The sequence below is a fragment of the Athene cunicularia genome (assembly GCF_003259725.1).
Source record: "Athene cunicularia isolate RWA chromosome 4 unlocalized genomic scaffold, athCun1 chr4_part1, whole genome shotgun sequence".
Classification (NCBI taxonomy): domain Eukaryota; kingdom Metazoa; phylum Chordata; class Aves; order Strigiformes; family Strigidae; genus Athene; species Athene cunicularia.
Window position 1 is genome coordinate 19,075,228 of NW_020799098.1, and position 20,235 is coordinate 19,095,462.

The following is a 20,235-nucleotide window of genomic DNA, read 5'->3' on the forward strand; positions in this document are numbered from 1 at the left end:
AAGTTTCCTACATAATTTAAACAACTTTGCAAGGGATTAACATTGTATGCATTATATTGATGTCATCTTAACTGTGTTGCTTAAGCATCCACACTTCTAGTATTAAAATATTAAACTACTGCCATGTCAATAAAACAGCAGTTTAATGGGAGATTAAATGGCTTTTCAGGTTTTGATCAAAACAATAGAAATACTGACATACTGTGGCACAAAATTAGTATAAATAGACTTTATTGAAGTCAGTACCTTTGTACTGAAGCCGAAGATTGTGTCTACATAAGCACAAGTTGTAACATTTCACAACTTCTAAAAGGAATGTCAACAATTACAACGATCATGCATACCATGGTCGATAATCACATTTTTAGAAGCATTTTCAACCATTTCTAAAGAAATGCTTATAACATTGTTATATATAGAACTACTTTCAATAAACTGCAAAACATTGATCAGCTTTTCCAGTATGAGCTACAGTGTCAACACAAAAGGGAGGCATAAATGTTTAATTTATGAAATCAGAATGGAATATTTACTGTAAAGAAAAATTAAAAAGCTTTCAAATAAAGGCCATTATTGAACCAAAGTGAAGAGCACAACTTGAACTTTGAATCCTTTCATCTCTTAAAGCTGTCCTCTGAATAACTTCAGTTCAAAGCATAAAATCAGTACTGTGAGTATTCCTTGGACTGAAGTTTGGCAATGATGCGATCCAACTGTCTCTTTGCTTCGCACTGTGGAAAATTGCTCATGTCATAATATTGAGGGGCAATTTTCACCAGCCTGTCAAAAAAGGAAAAGTTTGTTACTAATACTCAAACTTTAAGATGCATCCTACAGAAATTCTAGAACTGAGGGAAACAAGTCTTATCTGTTATTTTCAACTCATTCTACGATTCTAAGATTAATGAAAGTTTACACACACACATTTAAATCTCAGTCCCATCCTGTGCAAACACCCACAACCAAAGCAAAAAAGCAAGCACTTGGTCTCACAAGATGCTCCTGCTGTTCAGCCACGTCTCTTACAGACCCACACTGCTGCTCCAATACATGCCAAAGTAGCCCATACAGTCCGAGCTGCTGCTTAATGTCCAAGTTCACAAGCCACAGAAGCCCACCTAAATATCAGTTTGTACAGAGTACAGTTCAGCCGTAGCTGTTTTAAGCTTAAAAATTAAACCAAGGCCATAGGATCCTGCTTTAGGCTATACAACACTTGTTCAGAGAAAGATTTCTAAGGAACGAGTCAAACATTTTCCATTAAAATGGTACAGACTATACATACACATATATACACTATGTTTTCTGGCTTACAGATCTTCAAACTCTTTCTGCACAACAGGATAGTTTCAACAACAGTTGAAGAGTCTCCCATGTCCCCAAAGCTTACAACTTGACAGTTTAAGTATAACCTTAAAGACAGGCAAGATGATTCAGATCTCTGCTTGCCTGCAGAGGATCAGGCCTCAATCTCCCTCATACAGACTCTGCTGACAAATAAATATTATTGCAAGGCAGTACCAGTATTACCACCTCTTTCCTTCATATTTTGAGAAGGTACTGAATCCTGATGAGATCCTTCCAAAAAAACAAGACACCTACTGCCAAGAGAGGTCCCAGGACTTGAGAACAGAGGCATCTACCAGTATCTCTTAACTCAGGTATATAAGTGGGTGCTAGGAGACAGTCCCAAACCTAGCAGCTCCAGGAGCTCCTTCCCAAGAGGCTTACTGAAGTAACTGGTTTTAAGGCAAGCATCTTTGTGTACTGCATACAGAGCCCAGGCAGCCAAGTTTTACACACAAACAGAAACAAGTACCCACAAAGAAAAACTTCGGTCATCTACAAGATCTCAAGTCCATGCCACTGCCATTCCCCAAACCATTTTAATAATATTATCTTTAGAAAAAGTAAAAGGAAATTACCTCAATTTAAAAAAGGAAAAAGAAAAACAGGAGCTTTACAGTAGGTCATGACTGTTTTAAGACTTTTGGCTTACCATTCTGGCTTGATGTCTGTACATGTCCGGATGTAATTCTTTGTTGTAAGGACAAACTCATTATAGAGCACCCATTCTGGTTTATGATCAAGAACAGTGGAAGGATGCAACTGCACCACCTGGTTATCTTTTACTGTTAAGTAATGCCCTGTTCGTTCCAAATGTGCCACCTAAGTAAAAAGACATTCTTTCATTACCACAGGCAATTTTTAAATGAAGTGATTTCAAGCTGACTGGCAAGTATTCTATACAAAACATACTATCCCAACTTCAAAACCTCATCTAAATTTGGTGCGTTACTTGACCACTTCAACTATTCAGGTTTTTTTATAGACACAATCAAGATGCCAGATGTTTTTGCTAACTGTCACGGTAAGTGTATATTCTACAATTCAAGCAACATACAAAAATAGTTATCACCCAAAGAGAAGAATCATTATTAGAACAGCAGCAGTGCAAAGAGAAGTACTGGAAAGGAACATCTACCAGACAGGTTTGTAACATCACACAAAGTCAACTGTGATCTACCACAGACATCCACTTCACGCAATCTCACTGCACTAGTACTGGGGGACCAGTAAGCCACATCAGCCCTGCAAGTTTTTATTACTACCATGTTTCAGTGGTAATTTTACTGATGCACAGATTATTCTGTAAATCTTCTCACACAGTGGGCCTGAAAAAAATACGCCAGTCCAGTAAGAACAGGAAGTTTAGTATGTCAGAAATAAGAACAATCTTGTTACAGCATGAGCTTCAGAGCTGGAAAATGTAGGTTCAGCAACACACTTCTGCTGTGACCTTGGTGAAAATCAATTAACCTCTCTCTGACTAAGCTTCTTGCTCTATGAAAGGGAATAAAGCCTACCTCGCCAAGATGCTCCGATACCTAGCTCATTAAGATTTGGTAAAGCAGACCGTTATCCTTAGGATATCCTCTGTAAGAACAGTTAATCTAACAGAACAGTTAACTAAAATTAACCTTTTGATACTGGTAATTCAAGATGACCCGAATACTTATTTCATTACATATATATACATACACAAAAAGACTCTAAAAAGGTGAAGCAGGATGGAAAACGGCTGAAAGATGACTGAAAGACACATTTTTAAGCAGATCATCGTTAGCTGCTTGCTTTTAATATAGACTGTATAGTTTCTTGTTTTCTTAATTCCTAGGTGTATCTCACCTTTTCTCTTTTTTTGCCTAGTCAAAGGCAAATTCCACCTATCAGATTAAAATCCCAGGATTTCTAAAGCAACAGCTACCTCAAATTTTAAGTTAGAATATTTCCTTAATAACAAATTACTTATTTTGCATGTGCTTCTCATTTTACGATATTAACATCCAGAACCTGTTTTACAAGTAGCATAAAGTATTTCAATAGTCTGCAAACCTTTTCACACAAGATTTTAGATATTACACTGCTAATTTATCTCAAGTCTGGGGAATCCATGGAGGCTCTTTTAAATGGACATTAACAGTGCCCTGTCTGTAACAATTCCGGCTTAATCTCATCCAACTCAACCCAACGTTTGCAAAATTAAATAGCAGTATAGCTACAAACCCAACTAGACTAGAAACTCATCTGTCACAGACAGAGCACAATCAGTGCACACATGTTGCTGGGGGATTATGCTGGTTTTTGTGTTTTGTGTTTGTTTGTTTTTTTTAAAAAAACACATCAATTTCATTTTTCAGATCAAACGTAAAGCATGTGTACAAAAACATTTGGGTGCTTCATCTGTTTCTGTTCTTCCTATAAAAGCATTCATTTAAGTTTCACTCTAGAAAACAGAGTGCTGTTACATTTAAATCAATACAAATTACCTTTAGCACCTCAGTCTTACTCTGATGTATTAAAATAGTAAATTTATAATCTAGCTTTCCCAGATACATACCATTTTCTTAAGGAGTTGTAGTTCAGAATTACACGAAGTAAACAAGAAATAAGTAAAAAAATTCTGAAATAACTAAATTAAGCATACTCAAAGAAAAATAAATGCTACAGAGAATTACAGTTAGCTCTTAATTTCCAGGGAAGGACAGGGACTGGAATAACCAAAATTAAGAAAAAATGTTTCCTTAGAACATGGATATTGGGGATGTCACTTAAGTGGTTACATACTGTTATGACTTATTTCGACCTGAGCTAACACTGAGATATGGTATTTAACCTATTTAGATGTTTCTATTCAGTATGCTTTAGTACACAGATTGGTAAAGAGTTTCAGGTTCACTAATGACAACGCTCTATAACAAATTATGTGGAGGGAAGCTATGGCTCCACAGCAAGCAATGATGACTGGTCAGCTACTGCATTTTCCTGCTCCCTCCCAGCCCAAGCTGCTTCAGCACAACTGCAAGCACCAAGGCTGACATAAGGGAGTGAAGGAGGACACAGAAGGCAGCATATATACACTTGTGCTGCTCTGAATCCCTGACACACAACCAGTTCCAGTGCCTGTAAAATGCAATGCAGTGGTGGTTGGGCCAGATGTCCTCCAGAGGTCCCTTCCAACCTCAACTTTCTGTGATGTTTTTCAGACTATAAAAAGCATGAGCTTCCACAGAAGCCACAGAATCATACAAAGCACATAGTTAATTTCTCATTAAGTAGTGGTAGTAAACAAGATATTAGGGAACACACTTGAACCCAGATATCATAAATGAATCTGTTAGTATAAAATATTTGTTAATAAGCTACCCTACTGAAGCTATTGACACTACTGACTACACTAGTAAGGAGCTACTCAATCTGGACTTTAAAAGGATCATAAAGAGCCCAGACAGCCCTTGATCTCTGCAATAGGTTACTCTGCAGACCAAGAAATCCCACCTGCCAATGACTTGAGACGATTATAATGCTTTTATCAACATGACAAACCCACACAGACACAGTGGCCACCATGGCACATGCCACCATAGAAAAGGGGTTTAGTTCAAGTTCTTTTAACAGAGATTTCAAGGATGTCACACCCTCCTGTGAAATTTTGCATGTACTTGTGCTTATTTATTGTCCATCACATCACTGAACTTAGAGGGCCCAACCAAGGGTCTTCAAACATGTCAAACACTGTAAATTCAATTGCAATTAAAATAGAAAAAGCAGGCATAGTATCAACAAGATCCAAACTTTTTTAGATTTAAGGCTACAAATTTTGGCAGGCTAGTCCTGACAGAGTTTAGAGAAATGATTGTTTCTTGTCTTTTTGAAAAAAGAATGCTAGCAGCCACCAAAGAAGTTAACGTCAGTTACTTGGATTTCGGAAACCTCTGCTTGCACAGCATGCAACCATGTTTCTGAAGCTGTTAAAAAGTTTTAAACTGTTGTTCTGCATTTTTAAAGAGGAAAAATGAATACCATATAAATGCACTGGTGACCACCTTCCTGTCATAGGTTTATTACCATTCAATTATTGTAGGATCCTGATTATGTATATTTTTGTAGCCTTTACATCATTCCATACAGGAAGTAATATTTAAAAAAAATTAGATTTTAATTAACAGTTCAATCATGTGACACTGAACTTCCTGTACAGCACAGGTCACTTAACTTCATCCTCTTTAGCAACTCTGATATATTCTGTGTTTAACTAAGCCACGTCTTCCAAAAAAGGTTCCAAAGCTTGATCTGAAGACACCACAGGACTTTGTTCAGCCTTTAAATTCCAACTTAAATTTTCAACTATCAATTCCTGTTCTGCTTTCACTACTAGATCAGAAATAAAATTATAAATACCCAAGTTCTTGAAAGCAAGTGGTAGTATCAGTCTCAAAAAAAACCCCACACTAAGAGGAAGACGACCCATCTTTAAGAAACTCTGGCATTTGCTTGCCTTTTCCAATTCCATTTTAACAGTTTCCTTGGCTTACTTCCTGGAGTATTTTTTGCTTTACCACAGTTATTTCAGCTACATGTCTATTAACACTTCAAAAATGGTGAGCTTGATTATTTACTCAGTAGAAAAAATAGTTACTGAGTAAATAGTCATCTATACCTAGTTCATGAGTTTTGTTACCAAATTACCATTATATTACAGTTGTACAATTTTCTAGTCCCCCTCCTTACTTAAAACAGGACATGTCTAACACTGAAGTACTGAGAAAGCAGTATTTCTCTGAGGTATTTTATTTTCAATGAACAGTTTCTTAGTGATTTTGCAAGCATCATTCTCACTGTTTTATATATACTTTGCCTATTCTGATGTGTGATACAGAAAGTTTCTGGGAAAAGCCAATAGAAGTTTTCTGCTATAAAAACTAGAAGAAACCAGGGACATAGCAAGATATTTTTATAAGACACTTAACTTCTTATCACTATCTACCCTTCCAGAAGTTTTTCTACACAGAGAATTGTTGGCAGTTTTTAACTATTTTACTATTCCCTTTGCTTAGCTATGGCAGATTTACTGGAATTCAAGTTTCTATTTAAATATGAAGGGAAAAAGAGATGATTCATTACCAGCAGAAATTCCACATTTATCAGTCACTGACACGCAACTGAAGACAGGCAAATCTACAGTACTTAGTACTAACTATATAATTAGTACTATTTGAACAGTTAATACAGGCCCGCATTGTCTGACATCAACCACAGGTTTTGACTAGTACAGAAATTTTTACAGTTAAAATTTTATGATTGCTTTTCACACACTAGGCAATTACCAAAGTATAAGACAATGCAGTTAATACTTTGCAAGTGCTCAGACTTCAAATTCCACACGTGCTCTGTAAGAGGACAAAGAATGATGTATGCACTTCACTACTCAGGTTTTCTGAACATGACCCCCCAAATGCCAGAGCCTAAATATCTGCTTAGAGAGGGTACAATGTACATACAGACTACATTAAGCACTTCAGCTGCTGGTAAATAACATCTCTTTTCAGTATTTATAATCTTTTTTAGGTATTTCTAAGTTTTCTACTGAAGGTTATTCAAAGCAATATGGAATTTGTGAGAGAAGGCTCAGAGTCAAGGTCAAACAGGTATTGCACTATCAAGGAGGTTAAGGAGGCAAAGAAACTGAGAACAAAATTGACTCAAACACATAGAAGGAGAACTATTGAAATGGCTTCCACTCCAAATGCCTTCAGCACGTCTGTCATAGCTATCTCAATTCAGTTCAAAAATTCAGTTAGGCTTTTGAGTGAGGAGGGTGATAAACAACCTCTTGCTCACAGAAGCCCAAGGAGACTTCTGGAAAGGCTTTCACTTTCATCTATGTGAGCCTACTACACTATTCACAGCAAAAATACAAAGTTAGATCTTTTAACTTCTGAACAGTAGAGACCAAAAAGCTACCTGCACTGACCATGCAGTGCCACATCCATGGTAGTAAATAATCTATCAGAGGGAGAGTTCCACTCTGAGCAACAGAAGTGAAGAGAACAGTGCACAAGCTATCAAGGACATGACCTCCTATAGGTCCAAGGAAACGAAGCAAGCCATAGGGTACTCTGCCGAACAAAGCACAGCTGTGGCAATCACACCTGCCTCACCCAGCTGGGGCCCAGCAAGGACTGTTGGGCAGAACTGTTCTTGGTCTTGCAAAACATTACAGAATTAAAGGGCTGGGGGGAATGTGTACTAAAGTGTGTGTGGGGTGTGGGGGTGTGTGTGTGTCCGAGAAAGATTAACATGTCCCAAAAGAAAGGGCTGAACACAATGACTAGCCCACTTGTCTGAAGAGTTACAGCAAGTCAGTCTTTAGAAACATTTTTAATATTTCAAAGCAGCCAACAGCCTTAATCTCCCATTTGCATCTAGTGAAATGCAGTTGCTGACACTGCTATTCCTGTAGTCCAAAAACCCAGAAACATGTTGCTGCTATAAACTGGCTGAGCCCTGGGGAAGGCATTATTGATTCCAGGGCAGGGGAGGGAGGTGGTGGTGGTGGTGTGTGTTTAAACATGGGGTACCCAAGTCTGGGCCCCTGTCAGGATGTGGTAAGCATATGCCTGTCAAACTGCTTGCCATTCTGACCTGCACAGCGGTGACCAATGGCTCCCTTTTCAACTGGTAAGCTTTTGTGCTTCAAACACCATTAGAGCATAGCTCAAGCAAAAAATGAGGAAATGGCATGGTACCAGTCAGCCTCTTAAGGATAACGAGGTTGTGTCCTCCAGAAGTGAGATATCAGGCTCTAGCAGACACATTGCAGAGGTGCATTAGAATGGATGTTTGCAAGGAAAAACATAACCACAACAGTCCTGAGTCAAGGAGGATGAAGACTTGCTCTCATTAAAGGTTTTGTACTCCTGGGTCTGCAAGAGCCAGCAAAGGGACTCTTCCAGCCTCAGGGGTGAGTGCTGAAGAGAAACAACACAGCCTGACAGCACTATGCAGAGAAACCCCATCAACTGAAAGGGAAAAAAAAAAAAGCAGCCTGCATTCTAGCTCAGAGGCATGCTAAACATGGAATGCAAAGCATCCACGAGGTAGCTGTGGAGACTGGCTTCCACACCATCCTGGTTCAAGAGGCAAGAGTTACAAAAGACATCTTGAGACTACAGACCTGCTCCAGTACCTGTGACTCATGTAAAAGTGAAATAGAAATATGGAAAAGTATGCAAAAGAAAATACTCTCCTTCTATAAGGATTACATATAATTAGTGTTTATACACAACTATACTTCCCCTGTTTGTACCAGATTATGAACAATTTAAAAGCTACATACTCTTCAGTTACTTCACAATGTTTTATGAAGTCACTTCCTCAGCTATTCAGAAATTAGTGATCAATTCCTGACTATGCCAGAAACATTATTTTGATACTAGTAAGACTGCCTACAACTTCTCTTCCAAGTAAGATTTGACTAAAAAGAGAGTACTAGAGTAATAACCAAGCAGTCTGACAAAGACTAAGAGGTAGTAGTTAGCCACATATAATTTAAATAATATTAATAAAGTTTAATAGATTATAATAACCACACTAACATTAAAAACCACATAAACACTGAACTATGTTCCCTACACACACATACCTGCATGAAATACCCAGTAACTAATGCCTTTCTTATGTTGATGTAATAGTCTCGGCTGGTAAAGTCTGTGCTTCTACGTGGCAAATTAAATCTATCCATGATTCGTGACAGCTGTTGGCGTACATTGTCTGCAGACATCAGGGACCTGTAGTTAATGAAGTTGTCATAACACCACTGAACCGACTCATGATCTGCAACATTAAAACACATGAATCAAAAATTAGTATTTCATCCAGTTAGAACAAGTAAATAAAACAGTAACTAACTGATCAGTCAGATGAACCAGAAAAAAGTATCCATAAACTTTTATAAATAACAACAGTTCTTGCATTGCCCAAATGGTTTTCTATTCAGGAAGCATGTAGTCAGGACAAAAGAAAATTAGCTTTTTTCCCCTTGCCAACAAAACACACAAACAATCACTGATGTTTTGCTGAAATGCCACACCAATAAATTTGCAGATTTTAAAAGTCATATCCTGCAGCTAAAAAAATAATCTTCCAGACCTGCAGTGTAAAATGTAACTGCATGTAAGGAACACTGCACAATTTTAGCCATAGCATACTATGAACACACAAGACGACTGTACATAATTATATGGCATTTGAGAAACCAAACCCTCCTTAATTTAAGCATTCAAATAACAGTTAAGAGCTTTACAGACTTTTTTAAGTGTGACACACCTCACAGCAGTTCAAGTAAATGTAGGTGAATGGTAAAACACAGCATCAGCAACAGAAGTCTGTACTCTTAGTTACTGTTTCTACTGCTAGTAACTCTGATAAGAAATCTGTTAAGACAGCAAGCCTACGCTATTCTGTCAGGATAAAAACTTGCATGTTTAACATCAAGGAGCCCAGCTCTCCCTACCAATTCTGTTACTTTTCAAGTGAAGCTCCCCTTACCTTTATCAGTTTAATCATCAAACAAAACCAGCCTTAACAAAAATTAACACAGTATCTCTTGTACAGAAACTACTCTTAATTTGCATTGGAAAAACAAATCTTATGTTATCTGAGGAACATTTAAGTTCTTTCTGCGCTTTATCTTACAGAATATATTCAAAATTAAGTATGAATGCTGAAGCTCTTGAAAACTATACAGTAGAATAACTGAAGTACCATAACATGTTCGTTTCTGTGCCACTTCAACTGAACATTTTAGATAACCCATAACTGGTTTATATTGTTCTAGATATAAACAGCAGCATTTTGTCTTCTGAACCTGAATCCCAGAAATTCCACTCAATTTTACACTGAAACTGAACTAAAGATTTTCCCCAGATAATTCCATCCCTCAGTAACCTGAGGATGAAAGCAGTGGCTTCCAGAAATATGCACACAAAAAGTGTCTGGAAGATCCTGTTAAATAAAAAGCTAATAGAAAAAACAAGTAACACATGTCTCCGCAGGTGTCTAGTAGAAGGTTCTCAGCTACTACATTAAAAAGTTTTGAATACTTTTGTTTGGACTTTTACTCTGAAGATACCTTATGTGGCAATCCAAAATAAGGGTATTAGAATGTTTCAATGCAGAATTTCTAGATCAGAGAGATAACAAAGGGACACTGAGTTGTCTTTCTTTTTATTCAGGGTAAGAGTGCTGCTTTGTTGTTTGCTTACAAAAGATGCAACTGGAGCACCTAATTTAACCTGGTTGGCAGTTAAGAAGAATCTTTTTACTTACCACCAGGATAAGTCACTGTTAAAAGAGTGTACCACTTATATTGTCATTTGTTAAGAGAACTCCTAGGTTCACCTACTCATTCCCAACTTTTTCAAGCTACTAAAATATACTTCAGCTATGCTGAGGAGGACCATACATTTTCCCTGAAATCCATACACAGAATTATGGAATCATAGAATGGTTTGAGTCGGAAGGGACCTTAAAGATCATCTTGCTCCAATCCCCTTGCGGTGGAAGGCAGGGACACCTTCCACTAGACAAGGTTGCTCAAAGCCCCATCCAACCTGGCAAAGAAGCAGCCGTAACTCTGGTCAACCTGTGTCAGGGTTTTTCCACCCTCACAGTGAAGAATTTCTTACTTATATCTAAACTATGTCTACCCTCTTTCAGTTTAAAACCATTATCCCTTGTCCTATTACTACACTTCCTGATTAAGAGTCCCTCCCCATCTTTCCTGTAGACCCCTTTAAGTACCGGAAGGCCACTACAAGTTCTCCCCAGAGCCTTCTCTTCTCCAGGCTGAACAATCCCAACTCTCCCACCCTGTCCTCAAAAGGGAGGTGCTCCAGACCCCTGATCATCTTCGCAGCCTCCTCTGGACCCACTCGAGCAGGTCCATGTCCTCCTAATGTTGGGGGCCCCAGAACGGGACATAGTACTGCAGATGGAGACTCACAAGAGCAGAGTAGAGGGGGAGAACCATCTCTTTCAACCTGCTGGTCACATTTCTTTTGATGCAGCCCAGGATACAGTTGGCTTTCTGGGCTGTGAGCACACACTGCTGGCTCACAGACTTTTTTCCATCCACTAATAACCCCAAGTCCTTCTCTGCAGGGCTGCTCTCAATCCACTCATCGCCCAGCCTGTATTTGTGCTTGGGATTGCTCTGACCCACGTGCAGGACCTTGCACTTGGCCTTGTTGAACTTCATGAGGTTTGCCTGGTCCTAACTCTCCAGCCTGTCCAGGTCCCTCTGGATGGCACGTCCCTTCCCTTCAGCGTGTCAACTGCACCACACAGCTTGGTGTCATCAGCAAACTTTCTGAGGGTGCACTCAATCCCACTGTCCATGTTGTCGGCAAAAACGTTCAACAGCGCTGGTCCCAGTACTGACCCCTGAGGAATGACGCTCATCACTGCTCTCCACTTGGATATCGAGCCAATGATCGCTAACACTATGACCATCCAGCCCATTCCTTATCCACTAAGTGGTCCAGCTGTCAAACTCATGTGTCTCTGATTTAAAGACAAGGATGTCATGTGGAACAGTGTCACATGCTTTGCACAAGTCCAGATGGTGTCGGCTACTCTTATCTACCAACACTATAACCCCACCACAGAAGGCCACCAAATTTGTCAGGCATGATTTGCCCTTAGTGAAATGAGATGAAATAAATTTATCACTTGTCTCTAAGTAACTTCTTGTTGCCGCATTACCCCTTTGCCTCTCAATCTGTTCCAAGGCCTTATTACAGAATTCCTAACAATATTAAAGAGTTCAGAATAAAAAGGGTTTAGTTCTAGGAACATATTCTTTCTCCAAATTCACAATATTTTCTGCACTGCTCTCCCTGAAAAATTACTAAGCGATTATGCAGATTTTTCTCTAATTAATGTCACGTAACAAACTTCCAATATTTCTTAATTTTAAGAATGCTTACTTCCTTCTGTCCAAGGTTACCCAGCACTGATTTAAAAGTTTGGCTCATCTCCATACTCATCAGTATATTACATCATCCCTCAACTAGGGTGTTTTTTTTGTTTCCCCCCCCAAAAGGAAAGCAGACCTTAAGTAATTCTTTTATATACTTAAATATATATTTAACATTACAATAGAATGGCTCAAAAAACAAGCCCAAGCCTTTCAACTGTCCTTGGAACCCAGGAATGAAAGCTGGCAGCACAAAGCATTACAAATCATTTTGCTAAAACAGGCGCACACTTACTTTGTTTGAAAGCATGGTAGACATTCAGCAACGTCAAATGATCTCCATCTATGTGGGCAAACCTCATCTTGGCTTCATCTGCTGCTTTCTTTGCTTCCGTGGGGCGAACAAAACACTGTGGGACTAAACAAGGTTGGTATGGGCCCAACACAAACGCCCATATCGATGAGTCACGCATTCACAGATAGAGGAACAAGGCCTAGCTAGGTCAGTTCACAGAGCATAGGGCAGGGCAGGATGGCCTCCAACTGCATCTTGGACTGTTTACTACCTTGATTTGGTACATCAACACCTAACCACATCTGTAAGACAAGAGGGTTTCAAAGCTACAGAGTACCTGATTATTTTAATAGAACTATATGTAGGCATCAAAATCTCTAGTCTGAAGGCCATCAAGATTGCCTATGTATACTGGAAGGCTGAACAGGTCTCAGTTTAAGAGCCAGTGCTGATAGCTCTACCAAGAGCTAGTACCCCATGTAACAAAACACTTAAATCACAAATTTACTTTCTCAGAAAGCCTCTATGGACAGTGAAAACAGTTCTGAAACTGTACCATACTAGCACAGTCTAAACAAACAAATTTTATCACAAGTCTGCTGCTAGACAGAACACACTAGTAAAGTCAAGTCCTCTTTCCCATATGGTATTGTTATCAGCACTGGTATACAAAAGCATATGAAGGTATTAATAAGTCTAAAAGTTGTGATGGTAGCGGTAGTGGTGGAAGGTTAAACCGTCCTTTGGCACTACTTGAAATAAAAAAAAAAGTTTAAAAATTGCAGTGTGATTATCTTTCTCTATCATTATATTCTTTTACATAAATCTGACTCAGTCTGATTTGAATCCAGAAGTCGTGTTTTAACATTCCCTTTCCAAACACAGACTACCAAAGTCCACAAAGAGTATTGCAGCCAACTTAATTCACGGTCTGTCGACATTCTTAAGTCTGTAATATCAATACTACTTCACAAGATGTTTAAAGTGGTTATAAGAGATCTTCACATTAGAGATCTACAAGAGGAAAAAAAATCAGTTTGGTTTTAAATAGATATAATTTTTAAGAGGTTGAATTTCAATAAAATTAATGCTAAATAAGATGCTACAAATATTTTTATCTTTTTCCAGCTGCTCGGTACTATATTAGCCTTCTCATCACTCAAGCTGACCAAATCTCATGAGAACACCTCTTTGCATCTCATTTGTCCCTAACAGATGAGGGCCTTTTTTGTGGAGTGCTACATGGTTTTACTTTATTTTATTCTTAAACTCCTGTAAAAACCCCGAAACACTAAATTTCAAAAATATGTTGTGTTGAACACTGGATGGAACTTGAGAAAAACAGACACTACAGCACTGAATCGCAGGGTAACAAATCAAAGACCAATGTATTGAAGAAAATGGAAATGCAGGTGCCAAATAAACACCCTATATTTTGGGTCCTGCGTTTGAAAACAGAGATAATATGTATTTTAATTTAAAACTCAGACTAATAAAAGCAAATTCCAAATTATTCTATAACTGGCTTAACTCACTGATTTGAATAAATAATAGCACTTTCTACCCCAGAGCAAGACAGCACAGCTCTTACAACATGAAGTACAATTATTTAACTTGCTCATTTATTCACTGCTATTCTGTGCTCTTTTCTGGTACATATTCATTCTAAACAATTAATACATGGATTGCTATTCAGAGCCTAACAATCTTCATGTGGACTTAAGGCACCATAACATACAGTCATGCCACTCATTTAAAAAAAAAAGTTTACTTTGCAAAATAGTCCTCGCAATTATTACGACTATGGTGTTGGGTGTTTTGTTTTTTTTTTAAGAGCAGAACTCTAGTTACAACCCATACTCTGATCAACTTTTTTTTTCCCCAAAAACTTATGATGACATTATGCATTAAAACAAAAAAAGTATCACGTCTATGGAAAATATAAATAGAAAAAGGAGTAAGACAAATCCGTGGAAGACCACAGACAAGAATACTAGCCTTACTGTTCTGTAGTAGAGACTGGGGGCCGGGGAGGAAGAGAAAGACAGGCACCAACCTACCACCACCTCCGCAATTAAGACTACCATTTAATTAAAAAAATTATTACAGTTCTGCCCTGCCCATCTGCTCTGAGTCTGAACAATCATAACTCTGCAACAAACATTTTAGCTTGTTCTTAAAAAACTTTCATATAAATATATTGTAAGGCTAAACTGAAGCAACAGATTTTACACTTAGCCAAAACATTTTTTTTCTCTATTCAACCAAGTATATAACCAGTACACCTGCATTGTGAAGAGCCTGCTAAAACAGCACACCCAAAAAACAAGAGCAGTTATGAGTAAGAACATCCCCATTTTCATAATAGATTAAAAACTTGTTGCTTGTTCTCTGACAACTAACTGTAAAACTAAGTCAGTTCTACATAACTGGGAAATGAAATACGAGGCTTGCTTGGTAACATTTTTCTCTCATCAAGCTCTCTTGACAAGCAGCTCTGCTCTGACGCAGTGCTATTCACATAACGCAGCAGCAAAGTACAGCTGTGCAAACTAATTCTTATAAATATACATTCTCACCCAAAGTTTCCTTCTTCCCTTTAACAGTAAAGGCTGTTCTTCAGCTTTGCCACTTAATGTCTGAAAAATGTATCATCATTTCATGTACAATCTTATGGTTTAATATAAATTACACCGTAATCCTTTTGGAAATACTGGGATTTATCAAAGTGCAGAAGAACGCACAATACAAAATAGATTTCACTGCCTTAAACAGAGTTGTTGAGCTGATATTTCTGGTTCTGATTATGAGCTAGAAAAAAGCCTGATTTTTTTTCCCCTCTATAAACTCAAATATATGCACTTTTAACTAAAGTTAGGAGCAAGCTGTTTAACCATTTTATGTATGTTAATTTCTTAATATTACTATTCATTAGCTTCGAGGTCTCTAGATAAAACCACAATGATTGGAAGAAACCCCTATATGGGGCTTTAAAAAACAATTCTAATTTTATTAGAAATATATTTATATTATGTTTCTGATGTGGAAAACTCAAATTTTCCCCAAACTGAAGATCTGCATTTTGCTTAGCATCTCTTTCCCTGCTATTACCTGACAACATGGCAGTAATAGATAGGACCTCATTAGAACAGTTGTAGTCACAACTTGCAATAACCATTTTAGCCAGTTGTGGGTCCAATGGAAATTCAGCCATCATGGATCCCAACTCAGTCAAGTCTCCATCATCATTTAGAGCAGCCAGATAATTCAAAAGCTCTAAGGCTCTCATCAGAGTTTCAGGAGCTGAAAGGAAAAAAAGTATTTAGGTAGGCACATTAATCAAACTGCTCTGAATAAGCAAAAAATATGGAAGCACAGACTATTAAGTACCATACTACTTTTCGTTCTCCATTCCACTGACTTACAAACACAAAATTGTTACAAAATTAAAATATATACACCCAGACATGAATGGTCTGAGGGGCGGAGAAATCACTTATGTAGAAGAGCTCTTAACTGGATCAAAAACTTTGAATATTTGAAGGTTACAGCTTTTCAAAATTCAGACAGCGGTGATATTGTGAAATATTCAGTAACACAGTAAATATCACTTCTCTGCCAATGCACTGATGCCTTTTCCCTTGTTCCATACAAAACAGATCGATACAGTTCTAAAAATTTCAGCCACATCTTCAGATACCTATAGTCTTTAACAAATCTGAGCCTGTAAGAATGTTCCCTTAATCCTGCATTCCTCATAGCAAGGGTATGTTACACCCACAAAGGAAAAACAGAAGGAAATGCAAAAGCCTTCCTGCTATCATACATGGTGCACAGCACAACACAATTCTTCTGTAGTTATTTAAAAGGTTACAGATTATAAAGGACATTTTTATTTTAGGTGGGAAAAAACCCAACTCTGATGTATTTATATATGGCTGATCTATGTTTTTAATTAGCAATATAACCCAGTTATTTTTAGAATATGTATGAACATTTAAAGCTGTTAAAAAGGAGATGCACATTATTAACGTTATAGTTTGAGCCAACAACATGTATTCAGCTTTAAAATTGCTATCCAATTTAGTTACATACAGTTCTTAACTGATACACAATCAGAATGTGTAACTGAGGTGATAAGTAAAAAAAGAAAAACAAATAATAGATTTTCTAATGCCCACAATTTTGTCTTATCCTCTGTGGGTATGAGGCATTCAGTAGATTCCTTGTTTCCATTAAATGGTGTTATGCAGAGAGAAACATAAAAAGCTTGCAGTGGCAAGACAGAACAGTGTAATTTCAGGACAAACAAAACGCATTCCTTATATATTAAATAAAAATGGTGAAAAACACAAAATAATTTATCCCATGTTGTTACTATATAAAATATTCACCGAAGATTTCAGAAGTCAAAAAAACCACACTTACAGCAGACAAGATAAAACAGAAATAGATACCTGGAGGATCCATAAAATCAAAGTGCACCAAATCATCTATACCAAGCTTCTTGAGCTGCAGTACTACAGATCCTAAGTTCGACCTCAAAATTTCAGGGTATGTGTTGTCCTGGAGGAAGGGGGGAAAACAAAAATTTAGAACACTCATTCTTCTGAACACTTTAAACTACACAAGCATTTGAATTCCAATTTTGCTTGGTAGCATAGCACTCAAGTACAGGTATCGATCAGATGTTCTTATATACACATTCTAAAAATGAAATCTTACCTGCATTTCAGTTTTGTAAGCCTTCTCTGTATAAAGCCTGAAGCACTTGCCTGGTCTAGTACGACCAGCACGGCCAGCTCGCTGCTGAGCAGAAGCTTTGCTAATCGCAGTCACTAAGAGAGACTCCACTCTAATACGAGGATTGTATACCTGTTTGAAAGTGGAAACAGAGCAGGAAAGAAGGAAAAGAATGAACATCAGTCATGGATAAGACAACTATCAAAAAAAAAAGACTGCTTTAAACTTATTTTCAAGTACAGCTTCTGTCGAGGAAAATCACAAGTCATATGTATCTGAAAGACGAAAAAAATTGACTACAAGAGCCTCTGGATCAGTGACAGAGCTTCAAATACAACTGCCTAGAGAACAACATTTACTTTTTATTCATTTGTTAACAACTCCTGCCAGGCTCCTGTCCTCCTTACATGTATTTTTTTGCTAAGATTTTCATGGCAAAAGGAACGTGTCTTATTTGTTCTATAGTGTGCTAAATACACTCTTGATGCCCAAATAATTCCATGGGGGGAAAAAAAAAGTTGTCTTGATACAACTGTAAGGTTGAATAATCATGTTCTAGAGGTCAGAATCTAACATTAAGGTTGAACACAACTGTAAAAGTCAGACCAGTGACAAAGCAAGACTGTATTTCAAGGGTACATACAGACTGTCACAGTACAAAAAAAATATGCTAGAATTTACTGTAAAATTTCCATTGCAGTCACACATAAACAGCAGCTTTGTCAACTTAACAGAACTCATGGAAAAGAATATACTGTTAAAAAAACCCCACCACCCAAAACCAACAACAAAAAATACCCACAACCCCCAAAAAAACAGTAGTTAGTAGTTTCAGTTGAAGATGTTCTCTGGTCCATGGTTTAACACCCTCCTGGTGTGAGTAGGTATAAAACATGTACAAAAACTTTATTTCTTATGAGAGAAGGTATTCTTCCAGTGTAAGAACTACTTGTGAAAAAATAGCCTCAATAGTGATTGAAACTTGTGTATGAAGATGCACTGACTCTATTTGCAAAATAGAATTTGCAAAATTCTTTCATTTTACAAAAGTTTAAAAGGCTGACTATGCATACAAGTATTAAAGTGTAAAAAAACAAGTTAAAGACAATTGTGGTTAGTGAAGAAACTAAATGTAGATTAAGAGGTTTGTATCTTTCTTCAGTTATTGGGTTGACTGTTGACCAACTACTTCAGTTCCTCTCAACATCCCATAATGTTCCAAGAAGCATAATACAAGCTCAATGACAACTGTCAGGGCTGCAACAGTACAAGATAAATACTGACAAGAAACAGTACTATGCTAGGTTATAATTTTCTACACTAACATGACCTAAAAGAGGTGGCTTCTAGCACCTTTTAATTTACTTTCATTGATTCCTTGGTTTTACTTAAGCATTGAGAGTAGAAAACTACCTTTTCAAAAATTATCTAGGAAATCCATATTCTAGGCCTGACCCAAAATCCACACATTTCAATTTTTGTTTTGGTTTGTTTTTTTTAGGAGGGGAGAAATTATTCTGCACCATGCTGTTCTGAACTGTTCTAGACATCTAAAGTTTACAGACTAAGTGCAAACCTACCATAAGTTAAAAACACAACAAAAATAAAGGTCCAAGATTTCAACTGGGGAAAAAAAAACCCTATCAGTTTAGAAAGAGAAGAGTTACTTGAGCAAACCATATTCCATTATCTTTCCGACTATAAAGAGAAAGCAAAATAGTATTTACCTTTTGTTTTGCAAAGCCAGGATCAATCACAAACACAACACCATCTATTGTTAATGATGTCTCAGCAATATTAGTGGACACAACAACCTGTCCAAAAATAAAACAGTAAATGTAACTACTTTGTCCTGAAGACGAAGAGTTCATTCTCTCTCTGCACCAAGAATTTTCAGCAAACTTTTCTTTACTTCATCAGTAACTGCCAGAGCTGTGCTCCAACATTTTTACAGGAAGATCTGAGACCAACCAGATGAACTTCTACTGAAATCAGAGCAACTTTGTCCACTGTTTCTGTTCCCCTCTATTAACAACATAACAAATGTTAGTTTTGAGAAAAAGAAACAAGAGCAAACATTTTACTAATGAAACCACTATTCAAATTTCTCTCACATCTCTAGTAGATAATGACAAGTTACACTGGATCCCTTAAACATCATCTGTTAATTCCAGCTTTTTCAACTTTTTTAAAAAGACTAAACAGGGCAAACTCATTAAATAATATTAAATCAAAGGTTATATAACTGTACCAGCACAGCATGTTCTTTTACTTTGTTTGGAATAAAGCAGTTATCAATACACTCCACCTAAATTCCTGAAATATTTATTTCATTTCAACTTTGTCTTTTTTAATTACTAGATACTCAAACCGCTTTACATATTTTTAGGGTTACATTCTTACATTTCTCTAAACTTTCTGAAGGTTAAGTCTCATACAAAAATTAAAGCAAAAGTGATATCTGAGTTCTGAGACTCAGTTCACCATCATCCAATGTCCAGAAACGTGGTGTAACAGTCTATGGGTATCAATAGCTTCCATCCCAACAGTGACCACATTAAACCACATTATTAGCAAGTTTAATCAGCTACCACAGAAAAGACGCAAAACCCATTCATCACTTCATCAAAAGTACTTACATCTTGCCTCTTCATTCCAGAGCATTCAGTCATCATTGTTTTCAGTTTAGCAATTAGAATTTGAGACACCCCCAACAATTTGTTCAGATTACTATGAAGCCAGTGCCTGGACCAGACTGATAATCCTGATGATTTTTCTTTCTCCTGGATGATCACTTTGCCAGTCAGCTACTTACTAGTCTCTGCTAGTCTCTTCTTAAGTAGACTTAGGGTCTTATCCTCCCCAATGCTACTAT

At 37.4% G+C, this 20,235-nt stretch overlaps 1 protein-coding gene across 1 annotated transcript in view; it reads right to left on the reverse strand.

Moving 5' to 3' along the window:
* Nucleotides 1-217: 217 nt before the first annotated feature.
* Nucleotides 218-20,235, reverse strand: part of DHX15 (DEAH-box helicase 15) — a 41,706-nt gene continuing 21,688 nt past the window's right edge. Inside the window, exons 6-13 of the mRNA XM_026847315.1 lie at nt 19,088-19,174; nt 17,343-17,492; nt 17,075-17,183; nt 15,729-15,920; nt 12,618-12,740; nt 8,987-9,177; nt 2,000-2,169; nt 218-780 (exon numbers count right to left, since the gene is read on the reverse strand). Coding sequence (XP_026703116.1) covers nt 663-780; nt 2,000-2,169; nt 8,987-9,177; nt 12,618-12,740; nt 15,729-15,920; nt 17,075-17,183; nt 17,343-17,492; nt 19,088-19,174 — 1,140 coding nt within the window. The 3' untranslated portion in view covers nt 218-662. The remainder of the gene's footprint in view (nt 781-1,999; nt 2,170-8,986; nt 9,178-12,617; nt 12,741-15,728; nt 15,921-17,074; nt 17,184-17,342; nt 17,493-19,087; nt 19,175-20,235) is intronic.